Source organism: Sciurus carolinensis, chromosome 4 (assembly GCF_902686445.1).
Source record: "Sciurus carolinensis chromosome 4, mSciCar1.2, whole genome shotgun sequence".
Taxonomy (NCBI): domain Eukaryota; kingdom Metazoa; phylum Chordata; class Mammalia; order Rodentia; family Sciuridae; genus Sciurus; species Sciurus carolinensis.
Window position 1 is genome coordinate 37191214 of NC_062216.1, and position 25042 is coordinate 37216255.

Genomic DNA, 25042 nt, shown 5'->3' on the forward strand with positions numbered 1-25042 from the left:
GGGATTTTATGTGCTACTGTCTGTATGTGGGGAAATGCTATCTCTTTTCAATTTCTTTTGTCCTTCCCAATGATACCTACAGGGCTTGATCCTTACCAGTGCTGACCATGGGGGTGCAACCAGAATCACAAAGAATGGATGTTAGCTGCAAGGTCGGAGCTTCTTAACCTCTTCCTCATTCACCTAACTTCGTTGCAGCTGGAGCTAAGGTAATCCAGCATGTTCTACCTGTTCTCAGGATCTTGAAAAGTCTTCCTATAATTTAACATCATTTTTCAGTTCCTGGGAGATTTTAATGACACTATAGACTTGGAAAATTCATCGAATAATCCTACTTCCTAATTCTTTCTGAAAATGTTAAATAACACCAATTTCAGTGTTCCCTATTCTCAAGAGATCACAGTGTCAAAATTTCTTTGTCTGGAGTGCATGGAGTTTGAAGATGGGAAACAAACGCTATCTTTCTTGCTCCAAAACCCAGGGAAACCGTTGTCTTAATGGGCTTCTTTAAAGTCTTTCCATACATACGTATTGCCCACTTCCCCTATGACAGAACTTATGGGCAAGAATCCTTATTCAAATAGCATGGCCTCCCTCCACATTAAAACACATTCAGGTTTGGAGCTTCAGAATACCAATCCAAAGAAAACCTGGTACAAATCTTCTGCGGTGGTTAATAATTTGCAAAGAGCCTAAGTAAGAAGCTCTTTCTTACCAGGTCAAATCCTTGGGATGAGGAAATAGAAGAGGAACTAATAGAAATTCCAGACAGCTGAAGGAGGTGGCGCAAGCCTGTAAACCCAGGAAATCGGGAGCCTAAGGCAGTAGGTTCTCAAGTTCAAAGTCAGCCTCAGCAAAGGCGAGGGGCTAAGCAACTCAGTGTGACCCTGTCTCTAAATAAAATACAAAATAGGGCTGGGGATGTGGCTCAGTGGCTGAGTGCCTCTGAGTTCAACTCCTGGTACACCCCCCCCCCACCAAAAAAAAAAAAATTAGGAATGAATTTTAAAGAATATAAGACAATCTATATCTTTTTAAAATGGCAAGTAACACAAACATAAAATGCAGACGCTTAAGATTTTTCATTAATTAACTGCTTAACACACCTTTTTTCACGCATTTCCATACATTTATTAGCTACCTATTTTATGTCATTTTTAATGAAGAGAACAGAATTATAATGCTGACTTTTCTCTATATAGTTGATCCAAAAAAAATTTTATCATTGAGAAGTTTGAGAAAGTTTCTTTCAGCTTCACAAGTTTGTTATTGATAGTGTCATATACATTTTTGGATTGCTTTCATGTTTGGGAAAACCTCTGTGGTCTTTCTTTCATGTAGGACTTGTTATAGATGCATTCACTCTTCATACAACTGTTACAGATTGTCTCCAAATAACAGAAAGTCTGACAAATTCTATTTCATAAAAATTCTATTAAAAGCTAAAAAATAAATATGATGAGTTTAAAATAGCATATTCCTCATTGCCAACGTTATTCTTAATGGGAAAGAACTACACTTTTGAATAGGCATCATTGAGAATGAAATTCTCTATTGACTTTGATGAAGGAAGAATTTCCCACTGACTAGCTGCTGGCTGCACACATTTCAAACACTGTTTCTCCACCACTCCCCACTTCTTCCAGTCCTGGTGCAAATTGCCATGTGTTCTCTGGCCCTGCACATTTATGTCTTGACACCGGGTAAATCAGTACTGTGGTCTCAGGGAGTATTCCTGGAAGTCATTCCTCATCACGATGGCTATTCATAACTCCGTCAAATTGTCTGAAAACCACATAAATATATCCCATTTAACCCAAACTAAATATATCTCCAACCATACTCCATTAAAGCAAAAAAAAAAAAAAAAAAAAAAAAAACACTCAGGACCACTCCCAACACCAACAGAAGAAAAATAGAAACAGAGAGGAAGTCAGAGCAGAAAGAGGCAGCAGTTTTCACTTGTAGTTTAAGTATCTTACTTTTGCAAATTTTACAAACGTTATGACCATTTGAACACATTTGAAAGCCTCTCCCAGGGTCTTAGAAGAAACCCAAGAAAGTCAAGGACCCTCTAGTTTAAGCATCAATAGCTTCATGGTCAGTATCCCTGCAATGCCAGAAAAGACAGAGAATAGCTGTAGGTACTATACCTCTCTCATCGCTGCTAGGCACTAAATGAATCTCCCCTCCCGGAACCCCAAGCCTCACATACCACCACATAAAAGAATGCAGAACATAACACTTAAAGCAAGGTAAACAATTGAAAAGAGGTTGCGGTTTCATTTATTTTTGTATAATAAGCTATCCTAATACTTAGTAGTATGAAGTAACAACTATTTTATCATGCTCCAAGATTCTGTAGGTCAGTGCTACAGTTTGGATACTGAATATACCCCAAAGGCCCATGTATTAAAGGCTTGGTCCCCAGGGTGGCATGATTGGGAGGTGATAGAACCTTTGGGAGGTGGGACCTAGTGAGAGGTCCTTAGGTCATTGGGGCATGTGCCTTAAAAGGGGATAGTCCACGATTGATTAGCTCATTGCTTTTCGGCAGCAATCATGGTGGTAACACATAGCAGCACAAAATTACTCACCTCATGACCAGAAAGCAAAAGAGAAAGAAACCAAAGGCCTACAACCTTCTTTGGGGGGGGGTGCCTCCAATAACCTAAATTCTGAAGTTTCCCTCACCTCTCAATAGTACTATCTTGGGGATCAAACCTTTAACACATGGGTTTTTAGGGGACATTTAAGTTCTAAGCTATAGCACAGGGAATCAGAGCAGTACAAATCTGTGATAACTAGTAGCTCTTATTTCGACCTACCCTTCACACCACCAATGGTATAACCCAGGAAACATGGCATATATCTAGAGTTCTGCTGCAAGTTTCATTTATACACCTGCCTCCCATCGATTACACAAGTTCCTTGAACCAAAATCAGGTTATATACTTATCTGTATTTCCCAGGAATTCCTATAGTGCTTGACACATGGTAGATGCTCAGTCTGTAATTTGAACGAACAAAAAAATAGGAAGCTTTAGAAACAGGTCACTGGGAAACTGTGTGCATCATGTTCCCACTGACTGGTTTTTAGCTACAATCTAGTTTGTTCTACCTGTCTGATGCTGCTGCAAGGCTGAGGTGCTTCAAAAAGTCCAAGATGTGGAGAGTAGCTTTTACTATCCTTGACAGCCACCTTGGGACACCTGAGCACTCTTGACTCAACATTTGTCTGACCCAGCTGGTCCCCTTGGTTAAGGAGCTGAGCATGGTAAGTTTGCTGAGGCAGATGAGAGAACCAGAGAGAGGAGGGCAGTGTGAGGTCTGAATGTCACAGGCATTACTTACTTCCAATCATAGGTGCAATCTAATGTAGATGTGAGGGTGGGCTGCATGATCTCATTTCTTATTACTTGATTTCATGAACAATGTGTCAAAGGAGAAGTGGTTTGGGAGTTTTGTTGGTAGGCTTGACCATAAATTTACAGTTTCATCTACAAATTCCAGGAGACTTAACTTGGACTGCCATATTTTTAATTAAATGTCTTCTTCCAAATTAGCCAGGAACCACAAACAAAGCTCTCTTTTTGACCTTTGTTTTTGGTTTATGGCTAAATGGAGAGCTAACATTTAAGCAAGCTGAATATAAATGCCTGTTGATTTACTTGATATGAATTCAACAAGTGTGTATAAGCACAAAGCTCAATGCACTGAGGAATTTTATAAAAAGTCTAGGATGGCAGAGCCTTCCACTAACTATCTAATTAGGAAAAGAGAGCAAAGTCACTTTGGAAAAAATGCAGAAGAAAAGCTAGGCTGTGATCCTGAGTGTCCATGAGTGGCCCAGTCATTGGGAGACGAGAGAAATGAGAACACTGTGGGTCAGAAGAGGACTTTGACCTCTACTGGGAGAAACTCGTGGAAAATTAGAGCTGCTTTAGTAAAGCGTGTTTATGCAAACTCTTTTCAGTGTTGACTCTCCAACTCTGCTGATAAGAGTTTCTCTCTTCTTCCTGGCATAGGATTCAGGGATACCTTCACAAAGGAATTTTATGCCTGCTTTAAATCAGAAAAAGAGAACATGGAACTCTTCCTGCATCTGCCAATTTCTAATTGCTTTCCGTCCCAAATAATCCTCATGCCAAAGTGGCAGATTTGGGGACGGCAGATTTGGGACCCCTTCAATCATGTATGTCAGCATTTGCCAGAATTAAGTCACTGGAATTCTAGCCTTATACTCTTTACTTGACTGTGGGAATATAGTTCCCAGAAACTGCCCATCAGGGATTCACACTGTGTATAAGTAAAGACTCTGAATAGTTGTGTGGTAAAGAAATCTGTTTAGATTGGTTTAAAGTTCTATTAAACATAAAAAGATCAACATCATTAGTAATTAGGGAAGTGCAAATTAAAAATAGAACACACCTTTTAGAGTGGATAACATGGAAAAGAAAATTGAACAGGGTACACCAATTGTTCATGAGGATGCTGGTCACGCATAAGCTGGGTGGAGTGCAAAAGGGTGCCATACTTTGGGAAACAGTTTGGAGGTCTTTATAGATAAAGTTGAACACACACCCTCTCAGTAACGTGGAGCTGCTATAATAAAATACCACACACTGGTTGGCTTAAACAGCAGGAATGTATTTTTTCCACAATTCTGGAAGCTGAATTTCAGATCAGGGTGGTTTCTGATGAGGGCTCTCTTCCTGGCTGGTGGATGGCCACCTTCTTGCTGTGTCTTCATATTTTGTTCATAATATACATTTACTATATGCCCAGCAATCTCACGCCTAGATATTTACCCAAATGAAATAAAAACCACATTTACACAAAACTAGAATACAAAAGTTTCAACGTTTTATTCGTCATCACCCCAAATTGAAAACAACATCAATTTCCTTCAATGGATGAATGGATATGTCTATACAATGAAATAATACAGTCATTAAATATGAACTAAAGATACATGCAACAACAGAGATGAATAGCCAATACATTATGTGAGGGAAAAGAAGCCAGACCAAAAAGGCTACATATTGTATAAGTCCATTCATGTGATAGTGTGGATGAGGCAAAACTTATAAAAACAGAAAGCTGATAAGAGGATGCCAGGACCTGGGATGAGGGGAAGGGACAAACAGACGTGATGGGAGTCTTTGGAAGTAGGGAAATGTTCTAAATCCTGATCCCTAAATTTGCCGTTGTCAAAATGCATAGAATTAATATGTTTGGAAGGTTAATTTTACTGCAAAAATTATATCTTAATATTTTAAAAAGAAGGATTAAAAAATCACACAGATAATAGATGCCAAAGGAGTAAAATAAAAATACCTATGCCCGTCCTAAGGAACTATTTTACGTGGAACAGTTTGTAAATGGGGTTTGAAAGTATAGATCCAGTATTCACACTATCACACAAGGATCCACCATTTATTCATTCATCTCACAAATACTCAGTAGAATCTACCACATGCACTGTTCTAGATGCTAGAGCATGTAAAGGCAAATAAAAAGTGGAAATAAGTGGCTTACTGCTCTGTGTTGAGAACAAGAGAAGAGACTGTTCCCCTTCTCCCTTTTCTTTCAGAATTTCTTTTTCTGTCCTTTTCAAATGTACTTAAATCTTTTTAATGGCTAAATCAGTCTTTTGCCAGTCTCATAACTCAAGAAAGTTTCTCTTGGACCTGAGAGTCATCTCTTTGAAACGTAATTATCAATGAAGGTAGTGCTGTATCTCCAGGTTTCCTGGGAGAAAATGGCCCTAACTTCAGCTGTCACTTGATTCCCAATTACAAAAGCTACCCAGGAAATGAATGGTGTGTGTTCATTTGACTATTTAAAAGGATGAGGTTTCTTTCTGTCCTTGCAATCTCTTCAGTGATGTTGGGGCTTAAAAAACAATACCCCAATATATCCTGCTTTGAACTATAAATGGAGAACCCCTGGGGGGCAGCAAATGTAGGAGAGGGCTTTTTCTGAAGTTCCCTTATCTGCCTACAGACCTTATCTGCTAAAGAAGAGCACAAATGCCTTCAAACCTTATGAAAATTTATTAACCAAGGAAAATTAAACTCAGACATCACAACCAGAGCCCATAGGAATGTTTGTGTTGGGACATTGTCTCCAGCTCACTCTCTTCATTAAAAATCATTTACTTCCCTCTAAATTTGCCTACAGCCTTTTCACCCCTGCCCTCCTCCCCTCCAAAGAGAGTATTTAAGCCTCAACCATCTGTCTCCTCTTTGAGTTTTGTATTTTATATAGCTTTTGTGCACATGTGCACATTAATAAATTTGTATGCTTTTTCTCTTATTAATCTGCCTGTTGTCAGTTTGAGCAGACTCAATTACTGACCCTTCAGAGGGACAATTTGAACTTTTGTATGACAGATTGCCTGTGGTGAGCATGATGACCTGAATTAATGCTTACGAAGTGGCAAAATCATTTTCTTTCTCTTATAAATTTGTAGAGAGGTTTTCTGGGCTGGGGGAAGATTTTTGTCTTTATTTCTCCTAACAGGCAACAGCAATAAACAAGACGAGAAAGCCTCCCCTAGTGGTATTAACATTGGAGAGTTAGGTGGTAGTGAGTACAGAAAACATTTTTTTTTAAAAAAAAGTAAATATATTACTGGACACTAATAAATGTTACAGGGCAAAGTGCAGGGAAGGGGACCAAGGAATGTGCTGGCAGGAATTTGAAATTATTAATATGTGGAGCAGGGGAGGAAAAATAATTTTCTTCTACTCCCTTTGAGTTTTTAATTGGGAAGGACCCCTGTAACAAAAGGCAGATTCACAAAAGGAAAACAGAAATTTATTAACATGAATATCTCATATAACTGGGAGGTACTAAAAAAAATAAATAAATCTCAAAAAAGGTGATTTTGAGGCTTACATACCATCTTCAGCTGAAGCAAAGAAGGAGGGTGAGGGGCAGCTATGAAAATCATGAGGGTCACCAGAAAAATCAAGGCAAACAAGGGACAGGTTTGTGATCCATATTTTCACCAGCACCTTCTCCACCAATGAGAAGCTCTGGTTATTGAGAGTCCTTCTCCTTGGATGGGTACTCAGAGGCAGACACTCTTGCACATGGATTGTATTAGGGATATTTCCCTCACCAAAGGGTAACTTCTAATCTGTTTTCAGAGCTTCTACTGTGCCTGCAAAGTCTCACAATAATCAGATCCTAATAATCCTTATGCCAAGGAAGCACGTTTTGGATACTAGGATATGTCTTCAATGGTCACAGAAGATCTCACTGAGAAATTGAAAGGTAAATAAAGAAAGATGTGAAGGAGACGAAAAAGAAAGCCCTATGGCTATCTCAGGGAAGAACAGTCTGGACAAAGAGAACAGCAGGTGCAAAGGCCCTAAGGCAGGTATATGCCTAATGAGAACTGGAACAGCAGGCTGGACACCTGGGATTTAGTCCCCGCTCTGCAGATCTTTCTGCACATGAGTCCATTGTCTTTATCATTCAGATCTCTTCCAGATCAAACCTTAGATTCCAAATGTTCAAACTTCTCCACTGTCTTCTTTTGAGACTGCCATTTATTTTTCTGTTTATATAACCCACTTGCCCTGCTCCCAAGCTTACTCTTTCTCTATCCACCCAAGAAGGCTGGAGGAACCTAGGCTCAGGACTGTTTGTATCTGCCATGGACTCATTTATGGTAATTCTGTCTCATCATCATCTTATTTAAAAAAAATTAGCAGTTTTGCTTAATTCCCACCCCTGCATCCCTTAAGCAGCCTGACAAATACTCTATATTCCCAATTCTACAATGCCATCAATTGTAAGATGCACTATCAAGGTAATAGCAACCTTTCCCTGGGAGAAAAAAAGGAAAGAAGGAAGAGAACTTGGAAATAAAAAAAGAAGAAAGGAAGGAAGGAAGGAAAGAAGGAAGGAAGGAAGGAAGGAAGGAAGGAAGGGGGGAGGAGGGAGGGAGGAAGGAAAAGAAAGAAAAAGAAAAGAAAGAAGGCAAAGAGAGGCGGGAGGCTATACTTTCATCAGATGGTAAATAATCTTCCAAATCATTTTGGATACCCACAGGTACTCACGCCCTTTGGAGACCCTCCACTGTTCAGCCAAGATCATGAGCTTGACCTCTTTAGCACACTTAAGATTGACAATGTCATTTCAGGGCATCATGGGGAATCCTGGCAGTTTACTGACATTTCCTCTTTGGTTAAACTTATAATTTTGTTTTCCCTTATTTTCAAGATAAACATGAAGGTAGCTTCTTTTGAAAATCACTAGATGCTTTTGATAGATTCAAAGCCTGAATAACAGTTTTTTTAATGGTGCATGAAGCAGTCACACCAGTTTCCTCTAGCTTGAAACTGTCACTTACTTGGTGCAACAGAGCAATGCACGGGGGCCCAGCGCATGGCAGGTGATCTTAGGCACATGTCATGGCCTTGTTTCAATACAGTAAAGCAGAGTAAACTTCGTGAAGGTGTTTTCAATGACAGTGAGGGACTGAATCTAAGTTGATAGTATGTGAAGTCACCAACGCAAATAAAACGGTGGCCTGAACAGATACTTGCAAGCAGGTGGCTAAGATTGTGTAGCCAGAGGCAATGCCAACCACGTAAGCACCTCACTCCTCTACTCAGTCCCAATTTTCTAAATGTTGACAGGTGAAAAAATAAAGTGAGACTTAAGGTGGAGGGAACATCATGCAGTCTTAAAAAAAATCACAAACCCCTGAGAGTTCCATTTAGCCTACACAGCTGGAGCTGTGTCTGTCGCCTCAAACTTTGTGTCCATCTCTTCTCTTTCTGTCCTTACAACCCCCACCCTCTCCATCTCTGATCCTGGAGATAAAAGAGTTCAAATCACTTCTTGGAGGGAAAAGCATTCTAAAAGGGAAGGAGATATTGGTTAAGCTTTTTTAAAGCTCCCTGCCTAAACTGCCAGGTAGACTAATTTCTTCTAGATCAGACTTCATTTCCAGAAGGCTCACAGGCAAAGGTACATTTTCATGGTTGTGTTAGGAGAGGAACATTCTTTTTTCTAGGGCCTCGACCCTCTTCTCAATTAGTAGTGACAGAGAGCTTTTGTGAAACACCAACCTGAATCTAAGAAAGAAACTAGGAGTTAATCCCATGAAAGTATTTTGCAGTTTTGTACATTCATGTGTGTGGTTATTTTTGCTTCTGGTGGGTTTTGTTCCCCCTTTGTGATAAAGTTATAAAGCAAACAACCTTTTCATCGCGGTTAAAAGTTCTCACACAAAAGGTCCTCCCTTCCTGTTTTACCAGGAAGAGCTTTGCGTTGCTGCCTTTGAAACAATTCCGAGTCGTTCACAAGAAAGAATAAATCCTCTAATGTGGAAATATGTGGTAAGAACCTTCACAGGAGGGCAAAACCAAACCAGGCCAATAGGCAGGTGTCTCTGGAAGGAATTACAAAGCTCTGGAAGAAAGCTTTCTGGCAGCTTGGTGCCTCTCTCACTCAGAGCCAGTCCTGCAGTGCCAGTCAATCTGCCCTGTGTGTCTTGTGCAGCTGGCTACCCCGGGTGGTATCTGGAATCCTCCAAATTCACTGGAACCACAAGACAAAGCAAACAGGACCCCAGGCCTCTTCTCACGGCCTTAGCTGCACTTTGTTGCTGGACAGTAAAGAATAACAGCTCTACCGGGACAGCTAGAAACTTTCATTTCTGAACATGGAATCTTTCACATGTATCCCCAAGTTCATGATGCAGGCTTTCAAATATATCTTCTGTATACAGCATGGTTCCTTTTATAGGGAAAAGCCTGATTTTCAACATTGCTGATATCTCTGTGTGGCAGGTGAAGATCTAGACTTTTCCATTTGCTGTCAGTCCTGTCAGCACCAAGAGCCCCTCACTAGGGAGTTCACGGAAAATGGAAATGAAAGGCATTTAGAAGAAGAGGCGTTTGATTTAAATAAAAAGTCATCACTGCTTCAACGGGATATGTAAATTCACCTCTGCACCTGCTATGTTCAATAGTCATTTTTTGGCATAGTCTTCTTAAAATAATTACTATTTTGATACAGATGCTGATACTTCTTTAGCGATTCTGCCCACAGATTTTCTTGTGGTCAGTAATGACACTACAGTTCTTTATGGTATCACAAATGTCTGCAAACGTGTTTTGCAAGTGACATATTTATCATCAGCCTCCTAGAGAATCAAAAAGACCGTGATAACTTTTTTCACTAAATATGCACTTAAAAAAAAAAAAAAAACAACTCACTGTTGCCAAAATTGATTCTAGTAAAAGAAAAAAAAAAGGAATTACCAAATAACAAAATAAGTAGTTGTGGATATAAACTTTATAATAAATGACAAAACCAACGATAGCACAAGCATTCTGTGCTCTGTATGCATTCTAAGGAAGGACTTGCTGGGTGCAGTGGTGCACACCTGTAATCCCAGCAGCTCAGGAGGCTGAGGCAGGAGGATCGCAAGTTCAAAGCCAGCCTCAGCAACTTAGTGAGGCCATAAGCAACTTAGCGAGCCCCTGTCTCTAATAAAATGCTGAGAAAGAGAACTGGGGATGTGACTCAGTGGTTAAGAACGGCTGGGTTCTATCCCTGGTACCAAAAAAAAAAAGGATTTGCAGCTTTCATTTTTCTGCACGTATTGTATATGCAACTAACTGATCATCCCCCATGTTTCCCACTGACCCTCCTAAATGGCAATATGGTGACACTGCACATCGCACAGCCACAGCCCAGACCATCAACACAACTGATTGGTATACGGAATGTCCAGCAAGAACAGAAGTATCAAAGACCTCTCTAACCAGCCCAGGGACCTGGTAGTTAACTCCTATCCCTAGACACCTGTGTAAAAGCACATTTCATTTATAATAATCCCACACATTGTGCTTAAAAGGGAGATAATAGTATACTGTGGCTGGAAAAGGTCAGGAAAGAGAACAGCATCACTTTAAAGTGACAATTGTTTTGCCTACACATGCATCTCTACCAACAAGACCATGGCAGAAGACAGGATAAAAGCAGAGGTCTCCCAGATCTACTCAGGTTAACTGAATGCAAGCAAAATATGGATATATGATCAAATTGTCAAAATGATCCAGGTACATTTGAAAAGATAACATTCTCTTTTATTAGGTTGTAATGTTGAATACATACACATAAGATTTACCTAATTATTGATTAGATTGTTTCTGTCCATATATTTATTTTCTTTCCATTCAACTGTCATGAACTGAGTATGATGTGTCCTATTGATAATGTGTTTATATTTATTTCTCTTTTCTTCTCATAGTTCCTGCTTCATACTGGTGATCACTGTTATTTGGTGCATATTATTCATAATTATCATTTCTTCATTCTGACTCAGGATTTTCAGTATTATATAGTATCCACATCATCTCACTGAAAGGTTTTGGCCTGATTTCACTTGTCTGTTATAAGAATCACAATTACACCTTCTTGTTTTTATTTTTCTGATACATATTTGCTAATTTTAAAAATAATTTATTTTAATTTGTGTGTGTGTATTGGAAGCATGTCTACTAAATGCCAATTTGAGGACTGGTTATTTGTCACTATAACAAGAAAAAGAGAAACTAGTAAAGTCCATTCATTTTATTGATATGACTCATATGTTTAGTCTCAAGTGTTATATTAGCTTAAAATTACTTCATGTATCAGGTTTTCCATATTTCTTTAATTGGCATATTTTCTTTTCTTTTTCTTTTAAAATTTCATCTATTTTGGCATTTCAGGATGTTTGCATGTTTGTTCCAGAGGTTACCTTTGTATTTCTTCCATTTCTTCCATCCCACTCCCACTTTTCGTCACGTAATTTTTATTTTTCCAGAACATATAATCTATACATATTACTTTTCAATCCTGAGGTTCATCCTTGTATAAGGCTGAGCTATACAATTAAATATATTAAATTTTCATGCAAGAAAATTACATCATAAAACACTTTTCCACTACCAGTCCTTTGGCTAAAGTTTTCCCGGTATCTCTTGATTAGAGAAAGCTCAGCCTATAAGAGAATCTTACTGTACATGTGTACAGTACTAAGTTATTGCTTGTTGAAACGGTTTTTCTCTAATCTGGGTACTTGTAGGACAGATTGGCTGGATAAAAAAATCACTAGCTCACACTCTTTGCCTTTAAGTCTCCTAAGAACTTTACCCAGGGTTGTGGGTATGGTTCTGTGATACAGCACTTGCCTACTATGCACCAGGCCCTGGGTTTGATCCCCAGCAGTGAAAAAAAGTTTGTGCTTTTATTGACTTATTTTGTGTGTTGCTCATGAGAAGTCTGATGTCATTTAATATTATTACCCGTCTGAATCCTTTGACATTTTTGACTGGAGATCCTACAGTGAGTTGAATAAAAGCCTCTAAATGACATATCCATATCCAAGTCCCTGGAACATGTGATTCCTTATTATAATAACACTTTTAAGGAGCTTGAGATGAGATTGTCTTGGATAATTCAGGTGGGTCCTACATTCAATGACAAACACTTTTATAAGAGAAAAGCATAGGGAGTAGATTGAGAGAGTAGAGGAAAGACTCCAGGATGAAGAGAAGTGATGTGAAGTCACTCCAGGATAAAGGGGAGAAGCCATGCAAAGACAGAGGCGGAGATTTGGAGTGAAGCAGTCACAAGTCAAGGAACACTGGTGTCACCAGAAGCTGGAAGAGGCAAAAAAGGATACTACTGAGAGCCTACAGAGAGCGCATGGCCCTATCAACACCTTGGTTTGTGACTCTGACCCCATGAACTGCCAGTGAATAAATTTCTGTTTCAAAGCACCAAGTTTGTAGAAATCTGTCACAGTAGACCTGGGAAACTAATACAGGTGTGAACGTGTGCGCGCATGCGCGCTTTAAATTTGAAACCTCAGATTTATGAAATGTCTCAAAATTGCTCTTTCTAAGTCAGTTTTCCTGGGTACACACAGAGTGTTTTCAATATGAACATTTTATATTTTCTCTTATTTCTGGACTATTCTCAAGGATTATAGCTCTGTTTCACTGATTATTTTTCTTCTAGAACTTTCATTGTATGGATGTTAGATCTGGACTGATACATAGAAAAGGGCTGGTGCTCCTTGCAGAATTGGTAGTGAAGAGAAAGATGGAAGTAAGAGAAGAAATTCTGAGAAATAAGAGGTCTGATGTTTTACATCATAGTAGTCGTGTCACAAGGAAAAAACCCTGTTTTTATTATCCAGGTGGAATTTGAATGTCTCAGTGCTTTTCCATTTGTAGGTACATGAGATAGTTTTAATTAATAAACTGGCTGTCCCTAAACCTGAAAGCCAAACTATGCCACCTCAGGAATTCAATAGCACTACCCCAGCCACAACTGCCACCCATTTTGAGGCTCCTCCCACCTCTCATACCTCATTTTCTCTGCCTCTGCTTATCAATCCACTGCATAAACTTCCATGCCTGGCCTTGGAATTGCTGCTGCACTTGACTGGCCACCTGCCCTACTGACTTGCTGCTCTGAGCCAAATTCTCATTCCTCAGCTAAGTCTTCTGCCTGCTTTCCTGCCTTAGTCAGTTTGGGCTGCTATGACAAAATACCTTAGACTGGGTAATTTATAAACAATAGAAATTTATTGCTCACAGTTCTGGAAGCTATGAGGTCCAAGGTTAGGACGCCAGCAGATTGTCTGGTGAGGGCCTGTTCCTTATAGTTTGCAGTTTCTGTTTCCTCACCTGGTGGAAGAGGCAAACAAACCTCCTTGGGCCTCTTTTAGAAGGGCACTAATCAGGTTCCTGAAGGTTTCACTGGAGATTAGGCTTCAACGTAAGAATTTTAGGGCAGCAGCGGGGATACAGACATTCAGATCATAACATCTACGGATGCAACTATACTCCAAAATGTCTGGGAACTTCTATTGTCCACTTGCCCCTGACCACTGCAGGGTAGAGTCTCATCATTTTACTTGATCTGACGCCCAGGCATAGGCCACCAAGTAACCTTCACCTAAGAAGGTGAAGTTTTCCATAGACTCAGCCATTCTCTCTTCAAGGCATGCAAATCCCTCAAAGCGAGCAGATGTTTTTATGGGCATTAGCAATGGTTTCAACATTGTACCATGAACAGCTCCTTCCACCTTCAGCATCTAATTGGCTCCATCTGCTCACATCCTCAGGCTAGATTCTCTCACTGGGATCTGGTCTCTGACACACTCTTCTAGCTCTTTTCCCAAGAGGCTCCTCTGTTTTTATGTTAATAGAGGTCATGTTGCCCTACACCTGGCATATGTTTGGGCTCTATAAAGCACCTGCCACACAAACTCCCTCATCCTATCCATGAGCTAGGATAAGATTCTAAAATATGGTAGGAAGATATTGAAAAAGCCCAAAAGCTTAGACGTTTAGTCCTCTGCTTTATAATTATGTTGAAATATTCCTCATTTCAACATGCTGAGTCAAAATACCATGCATTCTGTGAATCTGGTGGGAATTAAACAATGGAAACTGTATTTGCAGACCCAGAAAGAAGCAAATTAATCACTTCAATCAACAAAAGTTAATTCAATTCCACCTGGTGGTTTTATAAGGCATTTAAAAAATTTGTTTGAATCTGTTGTTTAAAAGTATTAGAAAGTTTGGAACCCTTTCAATTTCTACTAGAAAGGAATAAATTCTCTGTTCCTTTTAAGCCCAGTCAATAACAGAATTAGGCTTTTTTTACTGAAGAATAGTTAGGGATGTAGGGGGAACACAGTCTTAGCTATGTAGAGATAGGGCTCACATGTTTGAGATCAGTATCCTCACTGGTGAATTCTTAAGGTGAGGCCCTTCAAAATACAGATCTTAGCTATTTTACATGCAGATTGTTTGGTTGATAGATCCGAGTGCCTACAATATGTTCCCTACTTTAACAGCATCGTCTTGTTGGTGTTAATAGTCCCATTTTATATATAAACTTCTTCTCAAACATGAAGGGATTGGCTTAAAGTCCTTGCAAGTAAGTGAGATTCAAACACAAGCTGATCTGATTTCAGAAAACCATCTTCTTACCATTACATGATGTTGCTTTTTTATATACACTGACGTGTGTGGGATGAAGATGCATTCTCTGGATATTCTTACCTTGGGTTTTTTTAAACTTCCTGTGGTATTATTCTTGGCACAGTGGTTTCTCGAGGTGTGACAAACGTCCTGAATAGCACTCAGCACCCATTCTTATCTCCTTCTCCGTGCCCTCCTCTGCTGCACAGTTCGTATTTCTCACCCCTACTTGCAGCTGGGCTTCTAACTTGGAATTAGTTGCAACCAATGATAAGCACTTGCAAGAGACTTGGAAGTCAGAATTGAGGCAGAAGCCAACTTCCCATCAATTTGGCTGTAACCACGGGCAAAGGTGATTTGTGGAGATGTAGGAACTTTTTGCAGCATTGTCTCAATGGCCCATCACAACGTCATGGGTATTGAGAGAGAGTTAAGGTGGGGGTGACAGGGACTCTGATGAGCAGATTTCAGTAAAAGCCAACATGTTCTTGGAGTTGCTGTTTCCTGCAAAAGCCCCTGATTTCCTACCTTCTCAGTGATGGCAGAGGTGGAAGCAACCCTAAAGCCGGCCCCTCCAGCCTTCCCAGCAATGCTGTAAACACCTGCTTCTCTCTATTCAATGGCTTTCTGCTTAAAATAGCCCCTGTGGTTTTTGTTTCCTGCAACTGAGCTCTGCTGATACACACGGTTTTCCTTCTTTCCCTTTAACTACTGGCCTCTGCAGCTGCCAACCCTGCAATTGATCCTGTAAACACTAAGATGAAAGCTTTTGAATATCTGCCCCATCTCTCTTATCTGGCTTCATTTTTCTTCATAGCATTTATTATCTCCCAATGAATATTTTTATTTATAAGTTAAACGTCCCCCTCAAATTTAAGTTCCATTAGAAGCAAGGCTCTATTTACTTCTGTACAGCTCTTTAACACTTAGAACAGTACCAGCAAATAGTGGCAACACAATAAATGGTGGTGAATGAATGAAATCAACTTTTCTTCACACAACACTCCTGTGAATGTATTAGTAATAGATTCATCAACAATAATGCCTCTTCATAAAGCTTTCATCTGGATTTTTAATAGTCTCAAAAGAACACAAAATGATGTGCATCCGTGGATCTCAGCATTATATTTAGTGCAATCAACTCCTTCAGTTTTACCTGTGATGTTCCCAGTTTTGGCACTAGAAGTTCAAAATCTTGAGGACCTCTTAGTTCTGGGAAGACCAAGAAAATTTGTTACCCGAATTAAATTCAGGAGCTGCCAAAGAAAGGCACTTGGCATTGTATTACCTTAAAGCCATCTTGCAAATGAAAGCTTGAAAACATGAAGGAAACTTGAAAATAGTTTCCTTCCTGTATCAGTCTGGTGGCATGTGATCCCTGAAACCACTAGGTATAATTTGAACAACGGCTTAGGCTGTATTTTGCTTTTTTCTTTTTTCCACTAAAAACTCTCATTTGGCTATATGATGAATATTTTACAACTGAACCTATGAAATCTCTTCTGTATTTCAGTCACATTAAAAAAGCAGTACAAGGACTTCCCAAAGAAAAGATGGTGTAACTAGAGATGAATTTTAGGTTCATAGTGTTGGAGAAATGTTGTAGACTATTTAGCAATGTTAATTCTAGGAATGAAAAAGATTTTCTCATCACTAACCATAAGAAAATCATTCCCATCTAGCTACTAATATTATTCTAAATCTTTAGGCAGTGTGTTCTAGTGTAACATGTGGATTTGAAATGTTAAGGACTCTGAACTGGTGCATTATTGAGAATTTGGAGAATAAGAGCATTCTCAGATATATCTAAGACCCAAACTTCTGGCAGATATAACATCTTATGTAGTCTCTTTCTCTGGTGACTCATGTGGATGGATATTTAGATGTTTAGATTTTAAAATGTTCATCTGAACCAAAACTGAAACTTAGACATGCTATTATTGCCTTGGGTCTTTTTTTTTTTTTTTGCACTTGCAAAAACAATTGTGGAACTAAATGGACTATTTTCATGGTACAAGAAATTGCATGTAACAGTAGTGTTTCTCAGCAGTGAATGTAAGGGGTTAACTGAGCAAAGTTGCACAATGCCAGCACAATATATTCTGCAGAGCCAGCAGTCTCTGTCTGAACATGTTTATAAAGCAGATATGGAGAAACTGACCAAACCTCCAAAGGGCAGCTTGCTTAGAGGAACAAAACACACATACCACTTCTCATCTGAAGAAACTTGGTCAAAAGATTCTAGAACGTGCCCTTGCCAAACTATGTGAACTCTGAAATAAGTGTTCTACATCTTGATCCTTCCACAGCCTGACCCAGGTTCTTGGACAGACTTAACATTTTTGTTAAAACCGGCTTTTAGGCCTGACCACTTCCTTCCAGGCACTATTTTCAGAACCAGAGAGACAGCGCATCTGCACCTGTTGTTAGTGTAGCTACAAAAGAAAACCTCTATAAAATCCTCATTTATTCTCCCAGCAGGGTCCCAAGTCCAGGCAAGGGATAATACCAGTGTCCAGTGAAGTTGGCCAGGGGCTCAGAGGCGAGGGAGCCTCGGAAAGGAGAATCTCGCCCACCATTTTCCTGTATGGCATCTTTTTTTTTTTTTTAATATTTTTAGTTGTATGGGGGCTGGGGATATAGCTCAGTTGGTAGAGTGCTTGCCTTATAAGTCCAAGGCCCTGGGTTCAAATCCCCAGCACCACAAAAAAAAAAAAAAAAAAAAATATATATATATATATATATATATATATATATATTTTTTTTTTAGTTGTAGATGGACACAATACCTTTATTTTATTTAGTTATTTTTATGTGGTGCTGAAGATTGAACCCAGTGCCTCATGTGTGAGGCAAGTGCTTAACCACTGAGCCATAACCCCAGCCCTTGTATTGCAATTTTGACCTGCAGTTTTGTACAGCCAGGGCTCCCTGCTCCAGGTCTGTGGCTGGCCTCATTGCTAAGGGGCAGAGCCCCATTGTCTCGTCACTGGGAAAGATGGGGCTAAGGGAGGAGAAGAAGCTTCTGCAAGCGATTGCCTAATAGGTACCTGACCTTGTTCCACTGTTGGAATGTGAATGTGATTGAGACCCCCTGCCTCAAGAAGCTTCCGGTCCCAGGGGAGATGGGCAAACACCCTGATAGCTTTAGGGAGGGGTCTACTGCAGCCTGGACACAGAGCAGGAGCTACTTCAGATCTCCTGGCATCCAGGTTCACATCTCTGGCTCATGGAGTTTCAGGATGAGGTCGTGGCTGAACATCATCAGCTAAACCAGTTTCTGCCTGCATTCGCTTTCCAAGCCAAAACTAGTACTGAGACTTGATATCTGACTCCTGCATGCCAGGAATCCATCTTGGCTATCTGTTTGCTAACTTTTTCCTAGCTTTTTTTCTTTCTTTGCAGAAATTTGGCAGAAGAGTGGGGTTCTTATTTTCACCTTTTCTCTGCATCTGTTTGTTCAAAGGTAGAATAACAGAGGACTTTTAAAGTCTAATGAATTCGACATTGCAAGACATTCCAAGAATGAGGCAAAGCAAGTAAGGGTCTAATGTTCTATCTCATACACTCAGGGCAGGAGGCTGCTTGGGACTTAACACTTTTTTTCATTCATATGCAAAATATTTCCAACAGCACAGTTTCTCCAAAACACAGAATCCTGAAACCAAATCGATGTTCCTCATTCTTAAAATTTCTGTCTCAGTAGTGGTTACACAATAGTGTAATACACTTTACACTGATGGGGAATAAAGAATATTTTATGGTTCTGATGTCCAGAGAATTTGTATTTCTTATCCACTTATATTTCTTCTTCTCTATAAATACATTTAAATAGACTAAACACAGTCTTTGGCAGTTGCTTCATCTAAACATGGAAAAAAATGCTATGATTGGGTATGGATTTATTTAGACTTTCAAACACATTCTGGAAGCCTTTTCATCAAGGTGTGTTTGGTGTGCTGGGTTCTCCCAATTTAGGGCTGGGTGGAAGTACCTGTCACTGGATTTATAGTCCACAGCTGTACAGTGAGCTTTGTTATCAAGGGAGTGACCCAAATATTGGCTGTAGAGAATGGAAAATACCGTTCTAGGGGCGGTCACGTTGAAATCGCTACTTAAGCACACACACATGTGCATCCACAGCCAAACCCATCATAAAACCATATCGGCTCACACAGATGTGAAGCCAATGAAACACGTGTCCTAGAACTTCCTCTAAGTATCAACAACAAGGTCTGGGCCTGCGTCCCTGTGATGCCCCAACTCATCTGTTTTCCCTCCTCATGTCTACCCTACGCATTGGCTAACTGGCTTATTTTCCTGTACTACTGGCAAGTATCACTTAGAATATTTTAAGCATGATTCTATTTTTCCTGGCCTTATTGGCAACCGAGTATCATCTTTGGCACTTGAATTGACGTCTCTGAATCCTGTATTTTCGTCCACCTGGTGAGATTCAGCCAGCTTGGTGACCACCGCAGAAGAGGAAGACAATGGCCTGAGGTCTGTAGAGCTGCTGATGGAGGCAGGATGTGTGCTGGATGCTCATCCCGGGGCAGTAAGAGGGAAGCGGGCAGAGAACCAGAGCTACCCTAAACCCTCTGAACACCAGGCCATGTAACTCAGGGCCAGTTTCTGTTACTGCTTTCTTTTAAATTTAGTTAAAAACAGGATTTTGATATGTTACAAAGAAGAGAACTCATCCACTCAGGACTTACGACTCCTCCTTCCACCAAGAAATTGACACAAACACCTTCCAGGAAGGGGCTCCTCACTGAAGCAGTCAATCAGCCCCGTGTCCTTCCACTGTAGCACACCAACCCGCCACAGGCTTCAGCTGGTTTCTGTTCAGGGTGGATAATTTTACAACCGCTAATTATATCTGCAGCTACACATGGAGAGATAGGCATAAAAATAGCCCTTTGTCCTTTCATAGATCGAAGGAAACTTTTCAAATATTAACTCAGCCATCTCCTTCCAATCTCCCAGAGTTGGTAGGTAGGCAGCTAAGTTTTTATATTCTGAGGAAGCCTGAGAGGTTAAGGTGGTGGTTTTCTCAAGGTCAGGTCTACGCCTTGAAATACCAAATGGATGAAGGAGACTGGTGGTGTCCTGGAAGTCATATCGCTCTCTCCAGAGGACCTACCCTTCGTTTTGAGGGCAGGGCCTGTATCAAAGTTCCTGGTCTTAGAAAGAAGAGTGATTTACAGTTAAGTAAGAACCCACTAAAGATACCCCATTATCGGAAACTTCCCAGCTGTGCACCCAGTGTGTGACAAACACAAACCTTCAGTCACATATTGGAGCCTGTGGGTGAGAACAGGAGAAATCCAGAGGTGGCTGGAATCTGCTCACAGTAGAGAACAAACAGTGGAGTCGATTAACAGACTCCCTTCGGCCATTCCAGACTTAGGATCCTCTCATGCCCGTGACTTTTCCTGCCCAGGTGACCATGGGAAAGCACTTTATTTTAGGTCTCCTATTTCCTCCACATGCAATGGAGATAAACCCCTATTTTGAGCACAACTGTGATAGGAAAGAAGGTAATTCATGTTAGACAATCAGCATAGGGCCAGAACAGGAAGCCACTTTTAGCTTCGCAGTGGGGGGCTCCAGGGTTTCTTTGGTTAGCAAGGGGAAAAGTTTGGGCCCCAAAGAAGAAACATTTTGTTGGCCCTGTCCCAGGATCGTGCTCTAAGCAGACACAGACAAAGCCAGGAGTGATGCCCGTTAAAAATTTAACTATATATCATATTCATTTATTATCAATCCACAGGATAATCTGATTGCTACATGAGCTCATAAAAGCTTTTTTCACCTTTACAAAATTAAAAAAAAAAAAAAGTGCCACAAGGATGTAATAACAACTGCTGATAAACAAGAAAAGGAATCTTAAAATTATAAATTTGCTGTAGAAAAGATAAAAAACAATTATATTTTATTTAGAATTTTACCTTGAATAAAATATTCCCCTGTATAAAAAATAAAAAAGCTTGCTCTTGTTAGAATTAGAGTATTTTCGTCTCCAAATCTGGGAATTTGCATAATATTTCCATGATAGTTTTCCTTTGTACCGCGTGGCATTCAAGCATAGCAGATTAGAAAGATTTTTTTTTTTTTTTTCCCAAGCAGTCTTAAAATGGGACATCTGTGGAGAGGTTCCTTTTCTCCTTCTCCTCCTCCAGGATGTGGAACACAGACTTTGAGGGGAGGAAAAGGAGGAAAGGAACTGGATGGGAGGGGGCGGGAGGGGACAGGTGGAGGGGTAAAGGGCAGAGAAGAGGACGTGAATGTGCTGTGGAATAGAGCAAGATCACAAGAAGGCCTATCGTAAGTGCTTTAAGATAAGGTGCAGAAGCAGACCGCAACGTCGCTAGTACTGCCCTATGTACATATTCACAAGAATAAAAAATTCCAGCTAGTTCACATTTTCTCGTCCATTCTGAGGCATCCACTCCACCACGCTGGCCTTGACCGTAGGCAACGCAGCACCTCCACTGCCCGTGTGGCTGTTGGTCCTTGAACTTGAGGGAGTCGCCCTGGGAGATCCAGCAGGCTCTAGAGACACGCGTCTACCAAGGGGCTGGAGTCCTGAGTTAAAAAGAAGCTCCAGTGCTGGAGTTGAACACAGCAATCAATGTTCTATTGTCAAGGCTTTTTCCCTTAGATTTGTCTAAAATAGGTGTCAGAGAGAAAAATAAAATACAAACAAATAACAACACAAAGCCAAGAAATCCCAACAACCACCGGGGACAGTCAAGGGCTTAGCAGCTCTTGACGCGGGCCTGGGCGATGTCTGACGTCTTCTTGATGACACTGGCCCGAGTCTCTCGGTCCCGACTGCTGCTGGGTGTAGGGGTCACGGAGGGAGTGAGGGGGAGGTCAGGAAACGTGGGCCAGGAGCTGTTGTAAGGCACCGGACAGCTCTCCTCCTTGATGGTGACCTGGAGATCTGGCTTGTTGGAAGTGACGAAGGTCGCCATGCTGGGCAGCAGGTAAGTGCTCCGTGTCCCCATGTTGCTGAGGTACTGTTTGCCTTCAATGTTCCTCTTCCGCCAGTGTGGTCTCCCCTTTCAAAGAAAATAATCCAGATATATACGTTCTTTTCCTTCCACTGAATGCCTTTTTAAAAATGTGCCACCCAGGCTGGGCACGGTGGTGCAAACCTGTATACCAGCGATTTGGGAGACTGTGGCAGGAGGATCACAAGTTCCAGGCCAGCCTGGGCAACTTAGCGAGACTCTGTCTCAAAATAAAGTTTACAAAAGGTCTGCAAGTATAGTGCTTGCCTAGTATGTGCAAGGCCCTGGGATCAATCCCCAGTTCTCATGTGTAGGTGTTAGAACCAATTTTTTTTTTTTTATAAGTATTGAGGAATAAACAAAAGTTTAGCAACTGTACATCCCTCAACTGAAACCTATACCCAGTTCTTCGTACCCCAAATAATGGTTTCTCTTCTCTTTTTTAACAGTTCCTACTTGCTAACTCCCAGAAATATGGCTAAGGGTATTCTATGAAGGCAGGAAACTTGGTTTTTGACTCCTCTATGCTCTAGCCGCCCACACAGATCATTCAATAGGTTTCTGGCTATGATGGACAGTCTGTCAGGGCAACTTAGTCCTCCCTGCCGGTCCATTTAGATCTTTGAGTCAACCTGCGTTTTCAGAGGAAGGGAAATAAGGAACTCCAGAATAGACAGCGAGCCTGTTCAGAGGATGGCTTCATTCAGAGAAGGACGTTTCTGACCTTGAAGAAGCCAGTCTGGAATATACGTGAACGTAGACACTGTCTTCTCAGAATTCCTGCACTTTATTACAATGTGTTGAGTACACTGGGAAATCATAATTCAACAAACCATTAGCTTTTCTCTACCTCTCCTTCACCCTCTGCCCTCTTCCTCTCACCCGCTTGTCGCTTTCCATCACTATTACAGCCATTTCCTGTCATTGTGTGGGCCCAGCTATAGGAGGGAAGTAGGAAGCAGGCAGACTGGGAATCAAGATTGGACACCAGTGGCCTCTGGGCGGGCTCCCCAAGGAAGGGAACCGATGTATATGTGGGGGTAACTTTGCTAAGATCTTCCTGCTTTTACTTCTGGTCATTGCTTTTGGCCAGGCAGGACATTCTATTTCTGCTGGTGAGTTAGGATGTTTACAGTGATAAGAATATCAACATTTCCTGGCCTCAATTCCAATTTCCTTCCCCTGTTGTCATGGCCTCTCTTTCTGATGGTAACATTTTATCCCCTTTCCTCCCATTTGGTGCCCAACAATTTCACAATTCAAAATCTAGAAGGGTGGTAAATTTGAGGTTATGCAGATTTTATCAGACACACAAAAAACATCCAAAAGTAAAATGTGATCAAAAGCACAGGCACGTGGGTCAGAGCAGGAAGCAGGCTTACCTCGGCGCTCTCCTCGTCACTGGGCACACTATCGGTAGTTTCGCTTTCTGTTCAAACAGAGAAAAACACAGGACCACGATTTGTTCCTGTTGCTCAAGCTGTTTTGAGGCTCAGACAGTGTTGATAAAAGATATATCATCACTTCTTTTCCAAAAGAGAAATGGGTAACTAAATTCATCATCTCCCCCGTTTATAAGATCAAACACTTCAATGTGGGAAAAGCTGGAGTGAGTTTGAATCACTTGGGCCTCCAAGAGGAAGTAAGCTGAGAATGAAGGGGAGGCCCACTTTCCAAGGGCCAGACTATGTCCACGCAGTCACCACTGCTGTCCCCGTGACGCCCTTTTCTCCCTGCAGCTCTGGTCATGAAGCCCCAGACTGGTCCTCTTCCAGACCATGTCCGCCATCACATGGAAGTCCCAACTTAGAGTGGACATTTTCCAAGAAGTCTTCCTAGATCATTCCCATTCCACTCAGATCCTCCTTCACCCCACATCCGGTTAGTCACTTTTATCTTAATTCCTAGAGTTGCATCTTCCACCTGGGTGACTACAGGTAGGTAGATTTTAGGGTGACCCTAAGACGCTCAACCAGTGTTCATTTTTTTTTTTTTGAACCCCTTCCTCTTAAGTTTGGGTGGGACCTCTGACTTGCTTGTAACCAACAGAATACAGCAAAGGATGCAGGTATTACATGGCCATGATCATGTCACATAAGACTGAACCTGTCCTTTGAGGAGACTCTGGCTTGCTGGTCCTATTGGGAAAGTTCACAAGGCAAAAGGACCAAGGGCCATGTCTGGTTCAACAACCAGTAAAGAACTAAATTCTGACAAAAACCACCTGAGCTTGGAACTGAACCTCTGCCCAGCTGCTCCTCAGATGAGACAGCAGTCCCAGCCCACACCCTGAAGCCAGGTCAGTGAGATTCTGCTGCCGAGCACCCACCTAAGCCATGTCTGGGCTCCTGATCCTCAGAAACTGTGGGTAAGAATGGTGCGTTGTGTTAAGCCATTAAGCCTGTGGTTACAGTGTCATGAAGCAATAGATAACTAACCAGTTACCAACTTGATTCCACTTGCCAGCTGGGAGACACAGCCAATTTCTTAACTCCAGTGAGCTACATATATTTTTCTCATCTGAAAAAATGGGAGTGTTACCTTCCCTTCCACCTTCCAAGGAGGACCGGGTGATGAGTGAGCGAGAGGGTGTTTAGGAAAGGCCTACCACAGGGCCTGGCACCACACTTAGGTTTTTGTTCAACACTGAATCTGCACGACAGGCTGGATTAAGAGAGCTGAAGTCAACAGTGGTTATACATCACCCCTACCTACAATAAAAGTTTGCTAAAAAATTAACTTTTTAAATTAAAAATTAAATGGTCCTCAGCTTTTCAGTGTTCACAATCATTGCAAAATGAAAGTATACAGACTTTTAGGGATCATTCCATCTGGGTCATTTATTTGGTAGTTTGGGCTTAAAGAGAAACTGCAATAATGGATATTTGTGGAGAGCTGGGACCATGCTGGGCCACAGCCTTTGCATGGAGGCTTTGTTTAGCCTCACAAGGATCCCAAGTTAGACAGCAGTTACTATCGTCCCTCTGTATGTCGAAA

The 25042-nt window shown here is 41.0% G+C and overlaps 1 protein-coding gene across 6 annotated transcripts in view; it reads right to left on the bottom strand.

Annotated features, from left to right (window-relative positions):
• Positions 1-21052: 21052 nt before the first annotated feature.
• The window catches only part of Irf2 (interferon regulatory factor 2), an 83965-nt gene continuing 79975 nt past the window's right edge, over positions 21053-25042 (bottom strand). For all 6 annotated transcript variants that reach the window (XM_047550160.1, XM_047550155.1, XM_047550156.1 and 3 more), the window contains 2 exons: positions 23428-23474; positions 21053-22093 (listed from right to left, as the gene is read on the bottom strand). In XM_047550160.1, coding sequence (XP_047406116.1) covers positions 21788-22093; positions 23428-23474 — 353 coding nt within the window. In that variant the 3' untranslated portion in view covers positions 21053-21787. The remainder of the gene's footprint in view (positions 22094-23427; positions 23475-25042) is intronic.